The sequence below is a fragment of the Mustelus asterias genome, chromosome 14 (genome assembly GCF_964213995.1).
Source record: "Mustelus asterias chromosome 14, sMusAst1.hap1.1, whole genome shotgun sequence".
NCBI lineage: Eukaryota > Metazoa > Chordata > Chondrichthyes > Carcharhiniformes > Triakidae > Mustelus > Mustelus asterias.
Window position 1 is genome coordinate 85353518 of NC_135814.1, and position 24995 is coordinate 85378512.

Below are 24995 nucleotides of genomic sequence, written 5' to 3' on the forward strand. Positions count from 1 at the left end.
GCATCTTGGGACACTAAGAGGCAATTTAGCATGGTCAATCCCGAGCTGCACATCTTTGAACTGTGGGAGGAAACCGGAGCACTCGGAGGAAACTCACGCAGTAACGGGGAGAACGTGCAAACTCCACACAGTCACCTGAGGCCAGAATTGAACTCTGGTCCCTGGCACTATGAGGCAGGAGTGCTAACCACTGTGCTGATTAGATTCTCGTTGTATCCTTAGTTCAGAAAATCTGTTAGGAAACTAGTTGAATTCAGATTTCACACATGATGTGCAAACTATTGTCCAAGACCAAGCCATAAGAAGTTATACCACATTATAGATAGTTACATATATTTCCCGCCAGTTTTTATCCCTTTTCCTTTTACGGTGGTGACTCATGCTGAGGTGCAGGCGCTCATCTGCTACCTTAGAGCACCATAGAAATGCTAATCACTGAGGAAGTAGGGAAAATTGACAGACTGGTAATGTAAGAGATACTAAGTTCGGGACCAAGGTTCATTGTGGGTGGGAAATACAGATATTGAGGGGAAGGTTGTTTTTTTTTACACTGTATACTGTGTGTCTACCTAATGCTGGCAATTGGGCTGGAATTCCATGAATCCTGTTGGATCGAGGAGTAAAATGCCAGATGGGGTGAGCAGGGGGTGTATGGATCGTGCCATGGGAGGCACTGTTTCAAATGCCGAATGGCAAAAGAGATTGTTGAAGAGGGACTTGTATCACATTTCCATACCTCTGAAATGGAATTTAAATGTTAACTTGCAAATTACAGGGAGGTGGCGGGGTAGTGGTACCGTCACTAGACTAGCATTCCAGAGATCGAGGGCAAGATCTGGGGTCCCAAGTTCGAATCCCACCACGACAGATGGTGAAATTTGATTTCAATAAAAATCTGGAATTAAAAATTCAGTTGATGAGCATGAAACCGTTATCAATTGTCATTAGAAAAAAACATTTGGTTCACAAATGCCCTTTGGGGAAGGTCTAGCCTACATGTGACTCCCAAAATCCTCCTCGGCCTGCCTCAAACCTGGAGGGCTTCAGCACAAGTGCAGCTACTTTCTCCATAGCAGCGGGTACTGGAGGCAGACCGGTCACTGACAGAGGTACTGAGGAGTGTCTGTCCAGAGAAGAACCCCCAGATGCTGCAGGAGGCAATAGGATCTCCCTATCTACTGGAAATGGTGGGACACCAGGAGAGAAGTTTAGGCCCATCTTTCCCTGCATAGAGTTCAAGGCCATTGCAATGGTAGGCAGAGCTGTGCACAGAACAGCAGCCACAGTGTGATTGTTGGATCTGGCTTTCAATGAGAGTCACTAGCCTCGACATGGTGAAAGCCATGCACCCAGACACCCAACACATAGCAGAGCTCCAACTCCTGTGTCATCCACACATGGCTGATCATAGCCTTTGCCTCTCCCCTGTCTGCCAGCTGCAACTCCAACAGAAAAACACAAACAATTGGTGCAAAGACCATCCCAATCCCTCTTCCTATTCATGTCTGATCCACACTTAATGCCGAGCCATGGACACTGAGCTCAAGGCATCGCGCTGTATTCCAATCTCACCATCCACACCAGCTCGGCCACCCTGCTCTACAATCAGCTTCAGAGCCTTGTAAAAATCTGGACTCTATACTAAATCCCAGAGCAAGAAAATACCTGTTAAAGAATAACTATATTGGCAAAACCGGCAATCACTAATTTAGAATGCAATCTCACAAAGTTTATTGGACAATAAATATTGATGCGTATTATTTCACCAGCCATGTCATGGAACAATCCACAAGTTCAGTACATGTGGGCCTGTCTTCCCCAAGGATCCTAAGACACCGGGAGTCTTTTCTTGGTTCCTTGATCCTCATATCTTGCCTCACGATGTCCTGAGATTTCAGGTTTGCCAATTTAACTCGAACATACATACAAATCCCTTTACTGCTTGAAGGGTTCAATCCTCGTGGATCCTTTGTCAAACAACCCCTCTCCCCCCTTAAACGTTCTCCCCCCTTAAACACTCTCCCTACCTCGACCCTACCCCGACCCTCTCACCCCTGACCCCCTCGCCCGACCCCCTCGCCCGACCCCCTCGCCCGACCCCCTCGCCCGACCCCCTCGCCCGACCCCCGACCCCCTCGGCCCCCGACCCCCTCGGCCCCCGACCCCCTCGGCCCCCGACCCCCTCGGCCCCCGACCCCCTCGGCCCCCGACCCCCTCGCCCCACCGACCCCCTCGCCCCCCGACCCCCTCGCCCCCCGACCCCCTCGCCTCCCCGACCCCCTCGCCCCGCCGACCCCCTCGCCCCCCCCTCCCCCCCCAGCCCCCTCTCCTCCCCCGACCCCCTCTCCCCCCCGACCCCCTCTCCCCCCGACCCCCTCTCCCCCCCAACCCCCTTTCCCCCCGACCCCCTCTCCCCCCCGACCCCCTCTCCCCCCCGACCCCCTCTCCCCCCCGACCCCCTCTCCCCCCCGACCCCCTCTCCCCCCCGACCCCCTCTCCCCCCCGACCCCCTCTCCCCCCCCCGACCCCCTCTCCCCCCCGACCCCCCCGACCCCCTCTCCCCCCCCGACCCCGTCTCCCCCCCGACCCCGTCTCCCCCCTGACCCCGTCTCCCCCCCCGACCCCCTCTCCCCCCCGACCCCCTCTCCCCCCCGACCCCCTCTCCCCCCCGACCCCCTCTCCCCCCCGACCCCCTCTTCTCCCCCCCGACCCTCTCCCACACCGACCCTCTCCCACTCCGACCCTCTCCCCCCCGACCCTCTCCCCCCCGACCCTCTCCCCCCCGACCCTCTCCCCCCCGACCCTCTCCCCCCCGACCCTCTCTCCCCCGACCCTCTCCCCCCCGTGAGCCTCTCCCCGACCTCCTCGCCCTTGATCCTTGCCCCCTGACCCTTCCCCAGCTCTCCTCCCTATGACCCTCTTCCTTCTGTGACCCCCACGCCCTCTATCCCTCTCCCCCTCTCCCACCATCTCCCACCCCCCATTCTCCTTTCAACCTCTCTCTCCCTCCCTCCAATTACTTTAGCCCTGGTGATCTGGTTTATACTGGGTTCTTAAGGCAACCTCAACCATTTAACTGGCAATGTCCTATCCAAATGTAACTTCCTAGCAAGTGTCCAACTCCTGGCAAGTGCTCACCTGGTAATTACTCCTAATTCTCTTTCCCGACCAACAAGTGTCCTGTGACAGATGGAAAGTCCTCAATGATGCACCCCTATCCTTTTTACAAAGTTTAGTCCAAGTATGTGCGCCTAACAATTTCAAACCCAATAGTTATAACTCTTCACCAATGGGAAGAGTGCTCCTGACTTTTCCACACGATCTCATCTTAATTTGTGTGGTATAGTATAAAGGGTTAACAGATGGGCTATGCTAATCTATGATGTGGATAATGTACCACTGGCATCTCTTGAGAGGGAGATTGGAATCATGCCTAGAAGCAGCATGTCTACTTTGTAACCTGTTTAGGTGAAACACTGATAAACAAGTGTTAAGCAGAAACCAGACTATATCTATAGTCTGTCTATTAACCAAGTCCCACGCTGAGAGTCCAAGATAGGAAAGCCATCCCAATACATGGTGGCAACAGTGGAGACAGGAATGCAAAAAAACACATTAGTGTTATCGAAGGAAGCACAGAGTGAAGAAAAGTTTGATCGAAGCTCGTAAAACATGGTTAGAAGAAAGAGACAGACTGGAGACAGATAACTGACTGTACCTAGAGAGTAGTCCCTGCCCTTACTGCACCCATTTGACTGCCTCGGGTTCTTGCAGATATGGGCCGAAGGATGAGCTAATCTGTGATTGCATAGTCATGGATGAAAAACTCCGACCTTCTGCAAACCAAAGATGATCTTACTTTGGATCAAGTGGTTCAGTGTGCGAGACTCTCCCTCAATGTCAGCAAAACAAAGGAGATAGTCATTGACTTCAGGAAGCGTAGTGGAGAACTTGCCCCTGTCTACATCAACAGAGATCAAGTAGAAATGTTCGAGAGCTTCAAGTTTCTAGATGTCCAGATCACTAACAACCTGTCCTGGTCCCTCCACACCGATGCTATAGTTAAGAAAGCCCACCAATGCCTCTACTTTCTCAGGAGGCTAAGGAAATTTGGCATGTCCGCTACGATTCTCATCAACATTTACAGATGCATCATAGAAAGCATTCTTTCTGGTTACATCACAGCTTGTTGTGGTTCCTGCTATGACCAAGGCTGCAAGAAATTACAATGGGTCATGAACGAAGAAGCCCAGTCCATCACACAAACCAGTCTTCCATCCATTGACTCCAGCTACATTTCCCACTGCCTTGGAAAAGCAGCCAGCATTATCAAGGACCCCACGCACCCCGGACATGCTCTCTTCCACCTTCTTGCATTGGGAAAAAGATGCAAAAGTCTGAGGTTGTGTACCAACCGACTCAAGAACAGCTTCTTCCCTGCTGCCATCATTCTTTTGAATGGCATTCCTACGGTACTACCTTGTATTAAGCTGATCTTTCTCTACACCCTAGCTATGACTATAACACTTCATTCTGCACCCTCTCCTTTCCCTCTCAATGAACGCTATGCTTTGTCTGTATAGCACACAAGAAACAATACTTTTTACTGTATACATGTGACAATAGTAAATCAAATCAAGAAAGGTGAGCTTAGAGAACTCAACCAGCCTATAAGTCAGCACAGTTCTGAGGCTTCACAAGGCTGCAATGGCTGGGTAATCTTACAGGCAGTGGCCCCACCCACACAAAAACAGGACAACAGGGTGCAAAACAAAACCAACATAGATGCAGGACTGTCCAATGGGGGGCATGGGATGTTGTTTCCAATGCAGCCAAACAGGACATTTCAAGTGTTTCTGCAAATCAAACAATTTTAATCAAAGTGAACACTAAGTATTTATGAAACACATTCCATCTAGAAATAGAAAGTCAAGAAAAAGGCAAAATTACACAATTTTTCCGAGAAGTTGATATTCTTAATCCAGACTATTGGTTAGTTACAGTTCAAGGCTTCGATACTATTTTTAAAACTGATACTGGAGCTTTTTAAATTCAAGCTGGGCATCCAGCATTTATTGCGCATCTCTAATTGCCCTTGTTCAGAGGGTATTTAAGAGTCAACTACATTGCTGTGAGTCTGGAGTCACATGCAAGGACAGCAGATTTCCTTCCCTCAAGTACATCAATTAACCAGATGGGTTTTTACGACAATCGGTAATGGATTCAATAGACTTATCATTCCAGATTTATTTTTCTTCATTTCAAATTCCACCATCTGCCATGGTGGGATTCAAGCCAGAGCATTACCCTGGGCCTCTGGGTTACCAGTCCAGTGATAATACCACTAAGCTACCGCCTCCCCTGTTAAGGATTGTTATTAGAATTTGCAGATGACCATAGCTTGCTTCAGCCAATGGCACTTCATCATTCAGTCATCAAAATACAAGATCCAGGCAGCATAGACCTTTCAGTCAAAGGCAGGATTATTGCTCCTTTTCATTACAAGGGTTAACAGATTGTCTATTCTCTATGTTCTATAATCAACATACATCCTTGTTGAGTAGTGATGTTGGCATACTTCTAGGAATCTCAGAAAAAAAAAGATTATGTTTATCATTTGGATGACTCACTGTCATTTGTAGAACAAGCTTCAATCTTTTATTTAGAACCAGTGGCAATTCAGCCGGCAGAAGCTGAGAACATTTGTACACTCAGCAGCTAGTTTCTTTCTTTCACAGAAACACCATGTACTAGACAGTGCGGCACGGTGGCACAGCGGTTAGCACTGCTGCCTCCCAGCGCCAGGAACCCAGGTTCAATTCTGGACTCGGGTGACTATCTGTGTGGAGTTTGCACGTTCTCCCTGTGTCTGCATGGGTTTCTTCCAGGTGCTCCGGTTTCCTTCCACAGTCCAAAGATGTGCGGGTTAGGTGGGTTGACCATGCTAAATTGCCCCTTAGTGTCAGGGGAACTAGCTAGGGTAAATACATGGGCTTGGGTGGGATTGTGGTCGGAGCAGACTTGATGGGCTGAATGGCCTCCTTCTGCACTGTAAGGATTCTATGATATCTATGATTCTTTGATATTTTATGAGAGACCCTTAGCAGTGATTGGAGTAATGAACCTCTCAGTTCTTCATGAAGTAAGGCCAGAGGTGGCAGATGCAAAAGATACTGCAGCAGACAGTGGCCATCCACATGAAGACCTGCTGGATCTGAATTGGCTCTTATAGAAATTGATGAAGCAGAATTCCTTGCTGTATTGAGTGACCTGTTGGAGGTTGAGATCTGAGAGGATGATTAACCTTTCCAATCGACTGATGCACCATATCATCTATCTGTTGTCTTTCTAGAGGAGTCAGCCATGTTTCTAGTGGCTGAGCAGCATTCGATGGGAGGAGAGTCTAAAACTAGAGGGCATAGGTTTAAGGTGAGAGGGGAGAAATACAAAAGGGTCCAGAGGGACAATTTTTTCACACAGAGAGTAGAGTGTCTGGAACAAGCTGCCAGAGGTAGTAGTAGAGGCAGATACAATTTTGTTTTTTAAAAAGTGTTTAGACAGTTACATGGGTAAGATTGGTATTGGTATAGATGAATATGGGCCAAACACAGGCAATTGGTAAAAACTGGGCCCAACAGTCTGTTTCCATGCTGTAAACCTCTACGACTCTATGAGATCTTAATCATAATGAATCTACCAATGTATTGTCTATCTCCTATTGTCCATGTAGTCTAGCACAAAGAATGCCTTGCCTGAGTCCATGTCAGAGTCCATGGAGGATCGCACTGCTGAAAAGCTGGTACCTTCTGGAGTGAGAGTCAATTGCGACCCTGTTAGGAAGTTTTAAGGGATTTATATGTGTATTAGAAATAAGGTATAGTGTTAAGTTGGTTTAATTTGATGTGTCTGTGCCTGGAAGGGTAAAACCTATAGTTAGATTCATGCTGGTCAAAGGTGTTTGTATGTGTGGGGGTTGGTTAAGTTCCAACTGTGTTTCTATTGTGCCTAGAGAGGGCTACAACGTGAAGAATAAAAAAAAGGCATAAACGTGTGGGTGTTGCTTAACAAATGGAGGCCCTTTTAAGGAAAAAAATGATTTTAACATTTTAGCTGGATATATTGTAGTTGGAGACAGGACACTGGTGAGTGAACTTCTCTCAACTTTGCCAGGAAAAGCTGGACAAGACAAGGGAATTGCAAAGATGCAGGCTTCCTAAGGAACAAGTTACAGTCCAGATAACGAGGAGCTTGGACAGAAAGAACCATAGAATCATAAATCATAGAATTTCTACAGTACAGAAGGAGGCCATTCAGCCAATCGAGACTGCACTGACTCTCCGAAACAGCATCTCACCAAGGCCCACCACCCTGGAACCCCGCACATTTACCATGACTAATCCACCTAACCTACACATGCCCGGACACTAAGGGGCAATTCAATGATTGAGACGACTAAAGTTAAGTGATAAAGACAAAGATATTGTTCAGTTGAATTCAAGGAAGAATAAACAAAGTGTTCTGAGCTAAAGAGACAATAGCAGTAACTAGATTTAAAGTGGGACAGCAGGCTTAGTAGTTAAATCAAACATCTGATGCCATTTTAATACAGTCTTGGAATTGAGAGTTAAAGTAATTGTGAACAGTTTATGCAGCAGTCAAGACAAATAAATCCTAAGGGGGTTGGTGTAAATCCTGGACTGGAATTAGTGTTAAAAGTGGAGCAGAAGCTCTGTTTAAAAGAATCATTTGGAAAATGTGGACTGGAATTTGGAATGCAAAACACAGATGGAAAGCATTCATAGAATCATAGAAACCCTACAGTGCAGAAAGAGGCCATCTGGCCCATCGAGTCTGCACCGACGACAATCCCACCCAGGCCCTACCCCCATATCCCTACATATTTACCCACTAATCCCTCTAACCTATGCATCTTAGGACACTAAGGGGCAATTTTAGCATGGCCAATCAACTTAACCCGCACATCTTTGGACTGTCCATGTAGTCTAGCACAATCTGTGTGACATTATTATGAACAAAGATTTTAAAGCACGTTTTTGGGAGTGGAGTTTAGAAATTCTCATGTAGCAATCATCTGGGGGGATTCGGAGGAGAAATCAATATAGACGATCACTTGAGGTTCAGAGTCTAGAGTGTATTTGACCACAGTCATCTTGTATGTTTAAAGGTACATTGTGTTACAAAGACCATTGTAGTTTAAGAGATACTTCATAATCTGTGTTAATAAACTCTGTGTATTTGTTAAACCAAGGGGTATTATAATCCAAGTTTTTCATGATTAATAAATGCTTTTTCTTGTTAAAACTAATCAGCGAACCTGAGGTTCTATTCCTTCATATTTTATGAAAAAAGGTTACAGTCTTTTGAGCCAGAGTTCCATTCTGGGATCTTCCCATCTAGTTATAACACTAATTGGGATCGTAACACAGCCATACTTCAGTTCCGGCTGGAAGTTCTCTTCCCTCCAGAGCTGAAGGTCAGGACAGAAGCTGCAATAGAATCTCGAGTACTCTGGAAACTGTAGACTTCTGTACAGCAGTCTTGTCCCTGAGTTAATTGACTTAAAGGAACTTTGTCTCATTATAGAGGATGAGGCTGACTTGTCTCCATGTCTCAGCAATTATTCACATTGTCCAGAATAGAGCAGCCTCACACAGGCTCACTTACAGAATTTAACAATTCTCCCAAAATATCACTGTCAAGTTGGATAGACATGTGTTCCTGCATCCAGGGGCAGATCTATCTTTGTGTCTGGGCAGTGAATGCATCGATTCATTAACGTTGCAAAATATGTTCCCTCATAGGAATTCCCAACATGACTACTGCTGACTAGCCGGATCCCAAGACCACTAGTTTTAAACTAATGACATTTACCACCATGCCTTTCGGTAACTTTGCTTGGCTAAAGTGAATAATACATTTAAAATACATTTAAAATATCAGCACATATGTTTTAAAATCATAACTACCTGTTTTGATTCACTTATGTGTAAACTGTTTGTGTTAGCTTGTCTAATAATCATTTAACTCCTTACTGATCCCTTGTTCTCTGAAAGACTGCGTTCTGCCTATGAATCTTATTAGCTGGTTAGGAATCCCCTTCTCCAAGGAGGAAACCAGAGCACCTGGAGGAAACCCATGCAGACACGGGGGGGAAACATGCAAACTCCACACAGACAGTGACTCAAGGCTGGAATTGAACCTGGGTCCCTGGATCTGTGACGCAGCAGTGCTAATAACTGTGCCACCCCGTGCGGCCCAATTATGGGATCTTACTATCTGCTGGATGCCTGCATAATGGTAACTGAATTCAGAGCAATCCATCATGAAACATTCTTGAGAAAAGTGACACAACAGCCTATGTCTATTTTTTTATTTAACTAGCATTGCCAAATTCTCATGTATGTCATTACCTTGTTGCTAATTGGATGGCATTAATTAGGAGGTTGTAGGCTTTCTTATTGTTTTACAGTGCTTGTAAAACATTGAGAAAGAACTGATCCTAAGCCTCAATTCTATTCCAAACTGTAATGATTTTTTTTTGTCAATTATGCAAACTCTACACAGACAGTGACCCGAGGCCGGAATTGAACCTGGGTCCCTGGCGCTGTGAGTGCTGCTGACCAGTGTGCCACCATGCTGCCACAGATTGGTGAACTTCAGCTGCAGGACACCCAGACCTCACCGCAAATTTTGTGACAATAATACTGTTTTCTGGTTGTTCTCTGAGCGGGAGTGTTTTTGAAGGTAGACGTTGCTCATTTTATTACATTATCACTCTACCTTCCGCCAGACATTTGGGAATAGCATTAGGGCAAATTCCGAACAGCAGCCAGGTGTTTCCCCAGAGGAACTGATGGAATAGTCAGAGGTTGAATTATCCTGAACATGTCCTGGCAGTCAAACTGACATCCCCAGAGGGCTAGGAAGAAGTTGCCTATTTAAAATCCTTTTAGCTGAGATTTGGAAGATGGACAAAAAATAATATACTAATGGGAAGACTTTTTTTAAAAGCCTTTTTGATAGCTTGCTGTTCATTTTTTTGATTCAACGAATCACTTCCTACTGAAACAGTCTACTGTAGTGTTGTTCAGACATGCCCACATTCTCGCACCGCACACTGAATTGGCTGTATCTTTGCCAACAACAACTGCATAGATTGTAGCAGGTTCGGTTGGTTCGAAGCTTGCCAGGCATCTTATTAAACCTTTTCCATCTGTTGATGGTAGCGCAATAGATAAGATTTATTGAGTCTTAACAAAATCTATCATAGATCAGCCAGGAGGAAATGTATTTAAACTGGAACTAAGTACAACTGATGTTGTGCAATTCTTTAAGCACTTCTACAATGCAAAAGTGGAATCAAAGAGTATGCCATTCTCTCTTCGTTGGTCGTTCTCCAAGGAAGAAGTAATTCAATGTAGAAATGATACAGTTGGAGACCTACCAAAAACAAAAGGTCTCCAAATCTTCCACTAGGTTCTGGTAAGTCAGGCAAAATTGTACAACAAGTTTCCTGCCATGTCACTCTTATTACAATCAGATCCCTGCATTACACAGCACAGCCTGGGACAACTAGATACTGGTCTTCAGCCAATTGGATTCACTCCACATGATAAAACAAATGGCTAAAGGCACTGGAGACTGCAACGGCTGCGGTCCTGGCAAAATCCCAGCAATAGTACTGAAGACTTGTGCTCCAGATCTAGCTGCACCCCTAGCCAAGATGTTCCAGAACAATTACATCTACCCAACAATGTGGAAAATTGCCCAAGTCCAAGTCCAAAGCTGTGCAAGTTAGGTTGATTGGCCATGCTAGGGGATTAGCCGGGGAAATGTGCGGGGTTATGGGAATACGGCCTAGGTGGGATTGTGGTCGGTGCAGACTCATGAACTGAATGGCCTCCTTCTCCCTGCACTGTAGGGATTCTAAGTATGTGCTGTTCACAAAAACCAGGACAAATCCATTCCAGCCAAACCAGCTGGAATAGTTTGGCTGGAGTGGTGGTGGAGGCAAACTCAATAGGGTCTTTTAAGAGACTCCTGGATGAGTACATGGGACTTAATAGGATGGAGGGTTATAGGTAGGCCTAGAAGGTAGGGATATGTTCGGCACAACTTGTGGGATCGAAGGGCCTGTTTTGTGCCGTAGTTTTCTATGTTTCTATGTTTCTAACTCGGGTTACACTTGGAGGTTACCATTAGCCAGAAACTGAATTGGACTAGCCATATAAATAATGTGGCTACAAGAGCAGTTCAGAGGTTAGGAATTCTGAATGTGGAAATGCCGGCGTTGGACTGGGGTGGGCACAGTAAGAAGTCTCTCAACACCAGGTTAAAGTCCAACAGGTTTATTTGGTTGCACAAGCTTTCGGAGCACTGCTCCTTCATCAGGAATTCTGAAGTGTGTAACTCACCTCCTGATTCCCCAAAGCCTGTCCATCACCAACAATGCACAAGTCACGAGTGTGATGGGATATTCTCCACTTGCCTGTATGAGTGCAGCTCCAATCGTTCGACACCATTCAAGAAATAACTGCCTGCTTAATCAGCATTCCATCCAACTTAAGCATTCACTCCCTCCACCACCGACACATAGTGGCAGCATTATGTGACAAATACAAAATGCACTGCATCAATTCACCAAGACTCATTTGATAGCACCTTCGAAACTCTCAACCTCTACCATCTAGAAGGAGAAGAGCAGCCGATGGGAACGCCACTTCCTGCAGGTTTTCTCCCAATCTGCACACCATCCTGACTTGGAACGATATCACTGTGTGGGATCAAAATCCTGGAACTCCTTTCCCAGTAGCACTTTGGGTGTACCTACAATACATGGACTGCAGCGGTTCAAGAAGACTGTTTACCCACTGCCTTCTCAAGAATGTGGGTGGGCAATAAATGTTGGCCTTGTTAGTGACACCCACATCCTAAAGTAGAAGAAAATGAAACAAACCTTGTGAAAAATAAATGGAGAGTGATAAACAAGCACTTTCCCTTGACCCAGACATTTAAAATCAGCCAATATAGAAGCGACTGAAGTAAAATAAATCTTTTGGTTGTAACAGTAATAATTTTGTGGTGCTAATTGCATGAAATTCTTGGTTATTTCACAGGATAGAATTTCAAAGTCATCATTCAACGTGCAGTGTGTTTTTCCAAACATTCCTTTATTAATTTTACATAGAGACCAAACAGTAGGTCATCACTGCAATACATCTCATCCAAGTATTAGAATGTTAATGTCAGACATTCTCTAGAGAATACTAACTCTCTCACACACATGCACCTTAACCACCATCAAAAATTCATTGAGTTAGCACAGCAGAAAAATAGATAGGATAAAACCAGATAAAAACCTAACCCATGACCATCAAATACTGATGCACAATCAGCACTTTCATCATATTTTACAAATTTTGCTAACCACTGTGTCAACATGAGTTAAGAAGAGGGAAAATAAACACCTCATTCCTGGTTGCTCTTCAATGGCCCCTTGCCTTAAGTGTATGATGTGGACTTCAGATGTAAATGTGATATAGTCTGTGAGGCTCGAACATGATTGTTGCCTTCCTAAGCTAAACAGTGAAGCATTGTAATTTTCAGTTTTCTGTACAGTATTGCCTTATTGTACTGTGTGAAGGAGCTTTTACTTTCACTCTTTTGTCCATACCTGAAGAACAATCCACATATGCCACCCGCTCCCATCAATTTGTCATCGGGTGCTAGTCTCCACAGGGGTTTCAATCTCTGGATAGAATTATGGTTGATCTTATGCAAATACTTTGAGAGAAAAGGGAGCAAAAGAGAATCTTCAATTTTGGTCACATTTGCTCTGTGAAGGGTCAAATGAATGTTGAGTTCTTGTTCTTGATTAAAGTTCGGTGCTTAACCTAGTTTCAATTTATATCCCTTTTAGAATTCAGGAAACCTTAAGAGGTGAAATTTATCTTTGCTAACTTTGCTGGAGTAAAACAGGCTGCCAATTTGTTGTCAATCATTTTCCACAGTGGCCTGAGATAGATTTTATCTGCACCTCCACCTCAATGTCAAAAAGCTTGTGACATCCTACTCCATGGGGTCAGTCAGTTGATTTCAGCTAGCTAGGGGTTCTACAGTCGGTCAAAGCACCCATAATTTACGGGCTTTTATGAGCGGCACGGTGACACAGTGGTTAGCACTGCAGTCTCATAGCTCCAGGGTCCCGGGTTCAATTCCAGCCTCAGGTGACTGTCTGTGTGGAGTTTGCACATCCTCCCCTTATCTGTGTGGGTTTCTTCCGAGTGCTCTAGTTTCCTCCCACACTCCAAAGATGTGCAGATTAGGTGGATTAGCCAAGGTAAATGCGTGGGATTACAGGGATATGGAGGGGGTGAGGGCCTGGGTATGATACTCTGTCAGAGAGTCAGTGCAGACTCGATGGGCCGAATGGTCTCTTCTGCACTGTAGGGATTCTATGATAGGTAAAGAGTCAGGCTGCCTATCTCACATGAGTAATTCCTATTTGAATTGCTCTTGCTTTGCATAGCATGAGGACAGAATTTTGTTGCGTAGCCAGTGCTTTTTATTCATGTGAATAATTTTCTGGGCAAGATACTGGATGGAATCGTGCCTGTAGAATCACATATCAGAATGTCTATACCTCTAAGGGAGGAAGAAAATGTACAAAGAAGAATAGAATTGGATTTAGCCTCTGGCGATGATCTTTGCATCGTCGATGGAGACGGGAGAGGTTCCGGAGGATTGGAGGATTGCAGATGTGGTTCCTATATTCAAGAAAGGGAATAGGGATAGCCCAGGAAATTACCAACCGGTGAGTCTAACCTCAGTGGTTGGTAAGTTGATGGAGAAGATCCTGAGGGACAGGATTTATGAACATTTAGAGAGATTTAATATGCTCAAAAGTAGTCAGCACGGCTTTGTCAAAGGCAAATCGTGCCTTACGAGCGTGGTGGAGTTCTTTGAAAATGTGACTAAACACATTGACGAAGGAAAAGCGGTAGATGGGGTTTACATGGACTTCAGCAAGGCATTCGATAAGGTCCCCCATGCAAAACTTCTCGAGAAAGTGAGAGGGCATGGGATCCAAGGGGCTGTTGCCTTGTGGAACCAGAACTGGCTTGCTTGCAGAAGGCAGAGAGTGGTTGTAGATGGGTCTTTTTCTGAATGGAGGTTGGTCACCAGTTGTCATCTTCATAAATGACCTGGATGAGGAAGTGGAGGGATGGGTTGGCAAGTTTGCCGACGACACGAAGGTTGGTGGTGTTGTGGAAAGTTTGGAGGGATGTCAGAAGCTGCAGAGTGACATAGATAGGATGCAAGACTGGGCAGAGAAATGGCAGATGGACTTCAACCCGGATAAATGTGTAGTGGTCCATTTTGGCAAGTCAAATGGGATGAAGGAGTATAATATCAGGGGTAAGACTCTTAGCAGTGTAGAGGATCAGAAGGACCTTGGAGTCCGGGTCCATAGGACTCTAAAATCGGCCCCCAGGTGGAGGAGGTGGTTAAGGAGGCGTATGGTGTGCTGGCCTTCATCAATCGAAGGATTGAGTTTAGGAGTCGGGGGATAATGATGCAGCTTTATAAGACCCTTGTCAGACCCCACCTGGAGTACTGTGCCCAGTTCTGGTCGCCTCATTACAGAAAGGATGTGGAAGCCATAGAAAGGGTGCAGAGGAGATTTACAAGGATGTTGCCTAGATTCGGTGGCATGCCTTATGAGGATAGGTTGAGGGAGCTCGGTCTTTTCTCCTTGGAGAGACGAAGGATGAGAGGTACCTGATAGAGGTTTACAAGATGTTGAGAGATATAGATCGGGTGGATTCTCAGAGGCTTTTTCCTAGGGCTGAAATCGTTGCTACGAGAGGACACAGGTTTAAGGTGCTGGGGAGTAGGTACAGAGGAGATGTCAGGGGTAAGTTTTTCACTCAGAGGGTGGTGGGTGAGTGGAATCGGCTGCCGTCAGTGGTGGTGGAGGCAAACTCGATAGGGTCTTTTAAGAGACTTCTGGATGAGTACATGGGACTTAATAGGATTGAGGGTTATAGGTAAGTCTCTTTATAAGCCTAGGTAGGTAGGGACACGACCGGCGCAACTTGTGGGCCGAAGGGCCTGTTCGTGCTGTAGTTCTTCTATGTTCTATCATGGTAATAACACAGGTTTTAATGATAAAAGTCTTCAGGAAAGAAGGGGACCTTATTGCTGAACAAGTGGCTCTACCGCAATATAGGATGTTAAATGGTGCTAGCTCTGAATTGTAAAATTTATGTTGGATAATTATGAATTTAGTATGTTGAAAAAAAGAGGAAAATCCTATCTCATTTGGGTTGGCGTATTACATATCAATGGTCCTCCTTAGCTGAAAACCCTGCGTGGCAGCGGGGAACCACCTGTAGAACCGTTGGCCACAAAACTTTCCTCCCAAATCTCCCCAGATTACAAGACCTACTGAAAATAAAATTCAGACCTGCAGTAAAGTCAAAGGCAGCTTGTTGTGGCTTCAATAATGAATGATTTATTATTAATATAATGTGTATACAAGATAAGAGTCTGACAGAGCTAATACACAAGTCTACTCTTCTCCTTCCTGACTCCAACCGAGGTTTCTCCCCGTCCCGGGACGTGCGTCCTCGCTCCCAATTGGCTCGGCTTCCCACGCAGCCTCTCCTGAGGGTCCAGCCTGATCACGTGGCCCTCAAAGCATTGTCCTTTAAAAGGGCCACATTACCACAGGACATAAGTTGCAAACTTTGGTCTGAGGTAATATTGTGGTGAAAATTAATCTCCTTTGAATGTTGTTTATTAAATACTAACTTTGGAAATTAGCAAAACCTTTCTTATATCATTGATTACTAATTTTATGGAATTGAAAAGATTTATTCTAAGGGCCATAGATATGGCCTATTGCTCCATTTATTCATATATATAATATTGAATTGAAGATTTTTAAATCATTTGTCCTTGTGTTTAAATTATTGTTCCTACTTTATTAACTTCCTATTATTTGCATTTATACCAATCCCAGTCTGAGGAGGAAAGTAGAGGCAGCCTGGTCTCATGTATCTGTTTCTGCCACCTTGGAAACATGGGTTGCGAAAAATGTCCCAAATTGTTTATCATGTCACTTTTCAATTCTTCTTTTGAGGCACATGCCAGATGTCTGATCTTTTTGAATTGTACTTTAGCTTAGGGAATCAGCTGAAGATGGTATTGCTACCAAGCAGCTGCATCCTTCTAAGGTGATGACCTTAAAACTGTTTTGGATTCATTCGAATTCTATTTGGATCAAAAGAGCTTAACATTTTTTTTGTGGATGAAAGCCAGATGGTTGACATGAAGTGAGAATTGTGCAAGCGTTCCTTTAGCCCAGGAAAGTCCAGTTGGTTGATGACCAGTGGTATGGCAGAGTTTATTCTGTGCCTCCCTTCAGACTTTGGAAGATTGGGTTAAGCAGTTTAGCATGATGCATTATGATTTATATCTTCCAGTGTGATGGTATTGTCCTTGATCTAAGTAACACGTCACTGGAAGGAATTGCAATCCTCAACATTCCTAGCATGCATGGAGGCTCCAACCTTTGGGGTGAGACAAAGAAGCGAAGGAACTATAACCGGATGAGTAAAAAAGTCCCAGAGAAACTCTTTTCAACAACAGTGACAGACGTGAAGGAGCTGAAGTTCTGTGTACAAGGTAGGAAATTCATGTTGTGTGCTGTTTAACTCATGGGTTTGCATTGGTGTCTGTGCCACCAGTACATCTTTAAAAGTGCTGTGAAACATTTAACTGCGTAACTATTGTAATTAATATGTGAGAAAAGCATGTCGCAAGCAGCAGATCATTTGTGAGCCCATTCAGGTATTCAATATCCCAGCTATATTATCAACAGGTACCATGAAACCCATTCAAAATATAATTCAAACGTCAATTTGTTTGCAGTCCACTATTGGACTTCCATTTTTTGTTCATAGATATGAGTCTCAAGTATCTGGCATTCAAACCTGAAACAGCTCTTGAATCCCCTCCTCCTAAGCTCTGGAACCCCCTCTCTTAGCCACTCTGCCTCTCTAATTTGCTCTCTTCCTTTCATACACTTCTTAAAACCTTCCTCATTAACCAGGTTTTTCATCATCTGCCCTAATATCTCCTGATTTGGTTCTGCATCATATTTTATTTGATAATGGCATTGTGAAGCTCCTTGGGGCATTTCATTACATATGAACATACAGAATAGGAGTAGAAATAGGCCATTCAGCCCCTTGAGCCTGTTCCACCATTCACTAAGATCACCATTGACCTGTTTGTGTTTCGAGTTCCACATTCCTATCTATCTCTGATAACCTTTAGTTCCTTGGCCTAACAAAAATCCACCTACTTCCACCCCCCGCCCCTCCACCTCCACTGTCTTCTGAGGCAGAGAGTTGCACAACCCTCTGAGTGAGAAAAAACTTCTCATCTCTATCCTAAAAGGATGACTCTTAATTTTAAAACAGTGCCACCTACCTCTGGATTCACCTACAAGAGGAAACATCTTTTCTATGCTCACCTTGTCAAGACCGTTCAGGATCTTATCTATTTCAATTAAGCCACCCCTCACTCTTCTAAACTCCAGTGGAAACAAACCCAGTCTTTATAACCTTTCCTCATAATACAACCCACTCATTCCAGGCATCAATCTAGTAAACCTCCTTTGAACAATCTCCAATGTATCTACATCCTTCCTTAAATAAGGGGACCAAACCTGCACGCAATATTCAAAACGTGATCTCACCATTTCCCCTGGTAAGTGAAGCATAACATCCTCAGTTTTATGTTCAACTCCTCTCGTAATAAAGGATAGCATTCCATTAGCTTTCTTAATTACTTGCTGTACCTGCATTCTAACTTTTTGAGTCATGCACGAGAACACCTCGATCCTCCGAATACTGCAGGTGTTCTCTGTTGAAGTAATGCTCTGTCTTTTTATTCTTCCTGTCAAAGTGAATAACTTCACATTTTCCCACATTATACTCCATCTGCCAGATTTTTTCCCACTCAACCTACCTATATCCATCTGCAACCTCATTACACCCTATTCACAGCATACTTTCCTACCTATCTTTGTGTCATCTGCAAGTTTAGCTACCATGCCTTCACTCCCCTCACCTAAGTCATTGATGTAAATTGCTAAAAGTTGAGCCCCCAGCACAGACCTCTGTGGGGTCCACTCATCACATCCTGCCAATCAGAAAAAGACACATTTATGCATGCTCTCTGTTTTCTGCCAGCCAGCTAAACTTCTATCCAAGCTAATATGTTACCCCCCACTACACCATGAGCTTTTATTTTCCACAATAACCTTTGATGTGGAAAACATGCTCTTCTTTATTATTTTGTTATTTTTATTACATTACTGTGTTATATAAATACAAGTTGTTGTCAAAGGCTGGTGCACTGCAGTGTCAGCAACAAAGGAAAAACCAAAGCAAAATACGATTCTCATGGTAAGCAAACAAATATACTATATGTTATGCTTGATGTCAGCATTTCTTTATCTTCTTTCCTAATCTTCCTAGTTATGAAATGATAATCAAACATTAATGGAAATTTGCTTCCATTCAGGGAGATCCTGAATGCCAGTAACTAAGATAATGAGACATTTTTTATCTATCTAACTATATAGAAACTAGGAACAGGAGTAGGCCATTCAGCCCTTCGTGCCTGCTTCACTATTCAATATGACCATGGCTGATCCTCTATCTCAATGCCATACCCCTTGATGCCATTAAAATCTAAACCTTCATCCAGCTCTTTCTTGAATATATTCAGTGACTTGGCCTCCACTTCCTTCTATGCTAGAGAATTCCACAGATTCACTACCTTTGAGTGAAGAAATTTTTCCGCATCTCAGTCCTAAATGGACTACCCTGTATCCTGAGATTGTGTCCCCTGGTTCTAGATTTCCCAGTAAGAGTTTTAACAACACCAGGTTAAAGTCCAACAGGTTTATTTGCTGGCAAATGCCATTAGCTTTCGGAGCGTTGCTCCTTCGTCAGATGGAGTGGATATCTGTTCTCAAACAGGGCATGATGTGGAGATGCCGGCGTTGGACTGGGGTGAACACAGTAAGAGTTTTAACAACACCAGGTTAAAGTCCAACAGGTTTATTTGGTAGCAAATACCATAAGCTTTCAGAGCGCTGCTCCTTCGTCAGATGAAGTGGAAATGCCGAAGGAGCAGCGCTCCGAAAGCTTATGGTATTTGCTACCAAGCAAACAGGGCATACAGAGACACAAAATCAAGTTACAGAATACTGATTAGAATGCGAATCTCTACATCCAACCAGAGATATCACTCCATCTGACGAAGGAGCAGCGCTCCGAAAGCTAATGGCATTTGCTACCTAATAAATCTGTTGGACTTTAACCTGGTGTTGTTAAAACTCTTACTGTGTTTACCCCAGTCCAACGCCGGCATCTCCACATCTAGATTTCCCAGCCAGGGAAAACATCCTCCCTGCATCTAGTCTGTCCAGCCCTGTTACAAGTTTATACGTTTCAATCAGACCTCCTCACATTCTTCTAAATTCCAGTGAATACAGGCCCAGTCAAACCAACCAGTCAAGCCACTTCACTCTGCACGTTAAACATAAATAATTAATATATATTTGGTAGAAATCATTGTTAGCTGCTGAACATTTTTGCTGTGTTTTTGTTCTATGATTCACTGATCGGGATTGCTCAGATGAGAATATGAGTGTACAGTGGTTAGCACTACTGCCTCACAGTGCCAGGGACCCTGGATTGGATCACTATCTGTGCAGAGACTGCACATTCTCCCCGTGTCTGCGTGGGTTTCCTCCCACAGTCTGAAAGACGTGCTGGTTAGGTGCATTGGCCATGCTAAATTCTCCCCCAGTATACCCAAACAGGTGCCGGAGTGTGGCGACTCGGGGATTTTCATAGTAACTTCATTGCACTGTTAATGTAAATGTTTAATGGTCAATATTTATCCCTCAATCAACAAAACAAGAGATTATCTGGTCATTGTCACAGTGAGAGTTTCCTGTGCGAACTTAGCTGCCAGTTTTCCTACGTTACAACAGTGACTACACTTCAAAAAGTACTTCATTGGCTGGAAAGCCCTTTTGGACGTATGATGGTGGTGGAAAGCACCATATAAACGCAGATCTTTTGACAGCATGTTTACAGAGAAACCATTTCCTTTGGTGAGGAATCCAGGGCAAGAAGACAACCTTAAAATTACAGCTAGGCATTTTCAAATGAAATCAGGAATGGACTGGATTCTACCCTCTTCTGGGGGTGGGGTTGACCCCCCACAACCTGTCTCTGAAATTTTGGGCCCGATTTTTACCATCGCTTTGCTCCCATTTTCAGATGTGAAAACTTGGTAAAATCGAGCGTGAGGCAAGCAGCGCAATCCACTGCCACTCTGCCTGAGATCAGTGGGGGGGAGGAGGCCACGATCGGGGCCTGGGTGGCGGAGGGGTTGGGAGAATAAGGGGGTCAGTAATGTTGTGGGGGTGGAGCAATGTCTGTGGGGCCGGGGGAGGCATTATCCAGCCCGGGCGCGATGCGGCTGGGGAGCGGCATTCTATCATTTTTTTTCTGCACATGGAGGCGCCGATCGGAGCTGCAGGGTTTCGGGTACATTTAGCCCCGCCCACAGGCTTGTGCAGCACAATTTGGACTCGCTGATATTTGCAGGTAAAATGCGTACGGGGGGGGGGCCTGAGAATGGGTCTAAAAGTCGGATCTGAAACACTCCCAGTTTCAAGTCCGCCCAGCACTTAGAATCAAAATGGTAAAATAGGACCCTTTATGTGGGGACAGAGGAGGCATTGGTGGCCCGATCACCTTTGTGCCTATTGAGGTCCTTAGGTAGTCAATCAATTGACTTCATCCTATCCCACTGGTATTTTACCCGTGGTAGGTACAGGCCCACTCCACGCAGGAAGCCCAGCAGCTTTGGCTGCAGAGGCAAGTGTCAACTAAGGGGAGGGGGGGACCTTCTTTGCGGATCTCCTTGGCCCATTGGAGGCTCCCCTCTCCTGGCCAGTCCTCCTCTTTAATCCTCTCCCAGCCTCTTGAACCCATCCCTCCATCACCCCCTTTGCTGAGACTCCCAACCGCAGATCTCTCTGGGCTCCTCGATGTGGACTACTGCTTGTAGTCCCAGCAGTGGCCATTGCTCATGGCTGGCGCTGCTGAAATGAGAAAGCTGTCGGCCATCCAACTGGCTGGCAGATCTCTAAAGCAGGTCTCCCTCCCTCCTAAGAAAGCGCCAGAAGTCTCAGTCTTGAAGTGATTTAACACGGCTCACAGCTTTAACTTGCTGTAGGATAGCCGTCGGGACAATGGACAATTCCCACCATCCCTACCTCTCCCTGAATTTCTAGCCAGGGAACGGGGACCACAGCATCCAGTAAAATCCAGCCAAATGTGTGAAAATCTGAAACTTCTTGCCCCCTCAGTCGGTGCTGAGGGATTAATTGATTCACGTTCAGTTAGGATATTGAGGAGTATGGAACAAAGGTAAATGGAGTTGAAGTACACAGTCAAGATATAATTAAATAGCAGAGCAGGAGCTGAATGACCTACTCCCACGCTTATGTTCCGCTGCTGACAGATACAAGACTAGCTTTTGCTGGAAAACTCTTAAGTAAAGTCAGTTTGTCTAGTATATACACTGCCTGGCTTGTGACTCTGAGTATTAATCCTCAATAGTGTGATGTGTTTTGAAGCATACCATCATATCCCACAGGTTCTCTTTTGGAACAGGGAACTTTGTGCAAAGACCAGTGTAATACTGTATAGTGAATGTCATTTTGATGTCACCACAGAGTTACAAAGAGCTGCCTCAATTGTCCGACTCTAGTGAACCCAAAAGGAGCTAATCTTGTGGATTTTGGGTGCAAATAGTAAATGACTCAACATGGTCCCCACTTGGACACTCATGTTCCATTCTGCCTGTGAAGTATAATCAGTACTTGGTTGCGATACTGGAAGGCATTCGGTTCTTGAAGCGCTGTATTCAGCATTAGTCGGTGCCTCTAGCAATTAGTAGGCGACAGGGAAAGCAGAGGGTGGTGATGGGGAGGAACTCTGTTTCGTAGTTTATGGCATCCAAATGCTTTGATGTGTTGCAATCCTGTAACATACTCACATTTCCTATTGAAGTGACCACATCTCTTAAAATCTGAGTGCTGCGTTTATACAGAGTTTGGTTACATTTTGATATGACATTACAGTAACTTGTATTTCGTTAACAACCTTCAGTATCAAAAGATGTTGCAAAATGCTGTGCAGAGATGTAATCTTAAAATGGATGCCAAGTCGAAGAGCTCTGTTAACAGCTACATTCTGAGGTTGTGGATGTTATGCATCAATCTTCCCAGGGCTAGATGTAATTCATTGTCATTTGAATACAGTGTAAATCCTCCCATAATAAGAATTGCCGCACTTAGTGTAGTCTTTCACCATGTGTGCCAAAGGTTACAAAGCCGAACATTTATTGCAGTTGAACCTTTGAAGTGGTATTCAATCTACCTGCAAAAGTCATTGACAAGTGCAAATAATAGGAAATGTCCTCATGCATTTTCCTTTATTCTCTATCAGAACTTTTGTACTTCCTCACATGTTGCTTTTCCTGTGTGGTGCCATTTGTTAAATTCAGAGCAATAACAGAGGGGCAGGCAAGATGTTGCCGCACATCAAAGGCAGAGTCCACTGGGCTCAGTGGCATTGATTACACTGGTAGCCGAGGGCTGATTTTCATGCAGATTTTCGAAAACAACTGTGCTGTTCCAGCTTTTAAAATTTGTATCAGGAGATGGAATAACACTTTGTCTGAGGGTTTATGTTTTATTGATGCGAGGATTCCACTCCTAGCGTTGTCCATTGCATCCTGCTCAAAAGGCATTTGTTTGTGCATACAAAGGTAGGCAGTAAAACCAGGTTTATGGCCAAAAAGCATAGTCCTTTTCAATACTAACCACTGGGAGTTGAAGGATGAGTGTGTAGCAAGGTGAAGAAATCTATTGAAGCATTACTACCTTCTGATCAGTAAAATTTTAAATGTTTGCATCAAATATTAAATTGAATGGGTTATTTGATATAAAATAGAGCTCTCTCCCTTCCTCCAGTATTCCACTCTTCTCTCCAAACGTTTTGATCATCACAGGATTGGAAAGGATGTTTGAATGAAGACAGCTTTTCGACTCACTTTATCTCATCCTTTCACAACTTCAGTCCTGTCCTCGTCCCATTACAGCATCTAACTCCTTTTAAGTGAGCCCAGTGTACTGGCTTTAAGCAATCTTCATGTCAATCAGTAGAGGCTGTTGATCTTGCTCCGTTCAAATAAATATTTCCTCATATTTAACCTAAATTTAACCTTCAGAATCCTGAACTTGTGGCCTGGCACCTATAAAGGTACTCTTTTAGTTTTATGTTCTCCGTCTTGTGTTGTTCAAAGATGCCCACTGTCAAATATCCCGATTCAATGTTAAAGAGCCCTAACTTATCACGTCATTCCTCATTGCTTTTCTCAGCCTTGTTACTTCACTGTGCATTGCCCAGAAAGTCTGCATGGCTGTGTTATGTTGGGATAACCAAAATTCTAAGCAGCATTCCAATATGTCCTGAACAGGATAATACACGAGATTCACTCCATGGGATTTAAACTCGACTGATTTGTCAATATTGTTCAGCTGTCAAACCCACCATCAGTACCTCAATCACCACTCCCCGTCACTCCTGCTACCCCATTACTGTCAACCCTGCCATAACCATTATTTCCCCCTACATCTCCTTTGCGCCACTTGGTCACCACCATTTTCCCTCCACCGCCTTCACTCTGAAAGCAACATCATTCACCTCGTGGTTGCTGTTCCTCTCATAACTTTCCTCAACACTGATACTACTTCCCCAGCACCACTCATTCCAATCACAGTAAATACCATCTACCATCACTGCCTCTGTCCCTTCACCCCTTTCACCCAAAGCCATTACTCCCCAACTCTACTGCTTGGTCTTTGCTTCCTCCATTACTGTCAGTGCAATACGTTTGCTTCTACGTCCTTACGATTCAGAGCTCTTTCTATTCAATACATAGTTATAATCAATTTCAATTAATTCTGCATTGTTTTTTGTTCAAAGCTCATTTTTACTAATGCTAAATTTCTCCATTCCTGGCAGCATCCAAATAAATTACCACTATAGCCACCCCAGCGCAATCAGATCCTTCCTCTTAAGGTAGTGACTATAACGTTACACTCTAAGGTCCCTTGGTACACCTCTTAGTTTCCTATCAATAATTGGGTACTTCTTGCTTTGTTTGCCCACCCCAAATGCATCATCTCACCATTCTCAGTAAATGAATTCCATTTGGCACTTTTCTGCCCACCTGACCACCCTATTGATATATTCCTACAGTCTACAGCTTTCTTCAGCACTTTCAAACACACACCCAACTTTTGTATCATCTGAAAATTTCTTCATTATTCCCCCTACTAATGCCAGATCATTTATATGTACAACAAAACGCAAGGTACCTTATTCCGCGCTCCGCAGAACTGCACTGGAAACAGCCTTCTGATCATATATTATTAATTACCCTTTGCTTCCTGTCACTGTTCCAATTTTGGGCCTAACTTGCCACTTTCCCTTGAATCCTATGATCTGCTACTTTTCTGACCAGTCTGTCAAATTGGACCTTGTAGATTCCGTTAAATGTGCCACATCATTGACCCTCTCTTGTTGCCTCCTTAGCGTCAAATTTTGTTTGATAACACTCCTGTGAAACCAGCTTGAGATTTTTTACTATGTCTGATGTATTATATAAATGTAAGTTCTTCTTCTTATGTGCATGATGGATCCGCCATTTAAAATGGGACAACTAGTCCTAATAACTGATAGAGTAGTTTTTGGGTAAATTAAACTGTTTGAATCATTAAATGGTTGGTATACTTGGCG

The 24995-nt window shown here is 44.3% G+C and overlaps 1 protein-coding gene across 2 annotated transcripts in view; it reads left to right on the top strand.

Annotated features, from left to right (window-relative positions):
* Positions 1-24995, top strand: part of LOC144503830 (diacylglycerol kinase beta-like) — a 559892-nt gene that overhangs the window by 468700 nt on the left and 66197 nt on the right. For both annotated transcript variants that reach the window (XM_078228759.1, XM_078228758.1), the window contains one exon: positions 16512-16713. In XM_078228759.1, coding sequence (XP_078084885.1) covers positions 16512-16713 — 202 coding nt within the window. The remainder of the gene's footprint in view (positions 1-16511; positions 16714-24995) is intronic.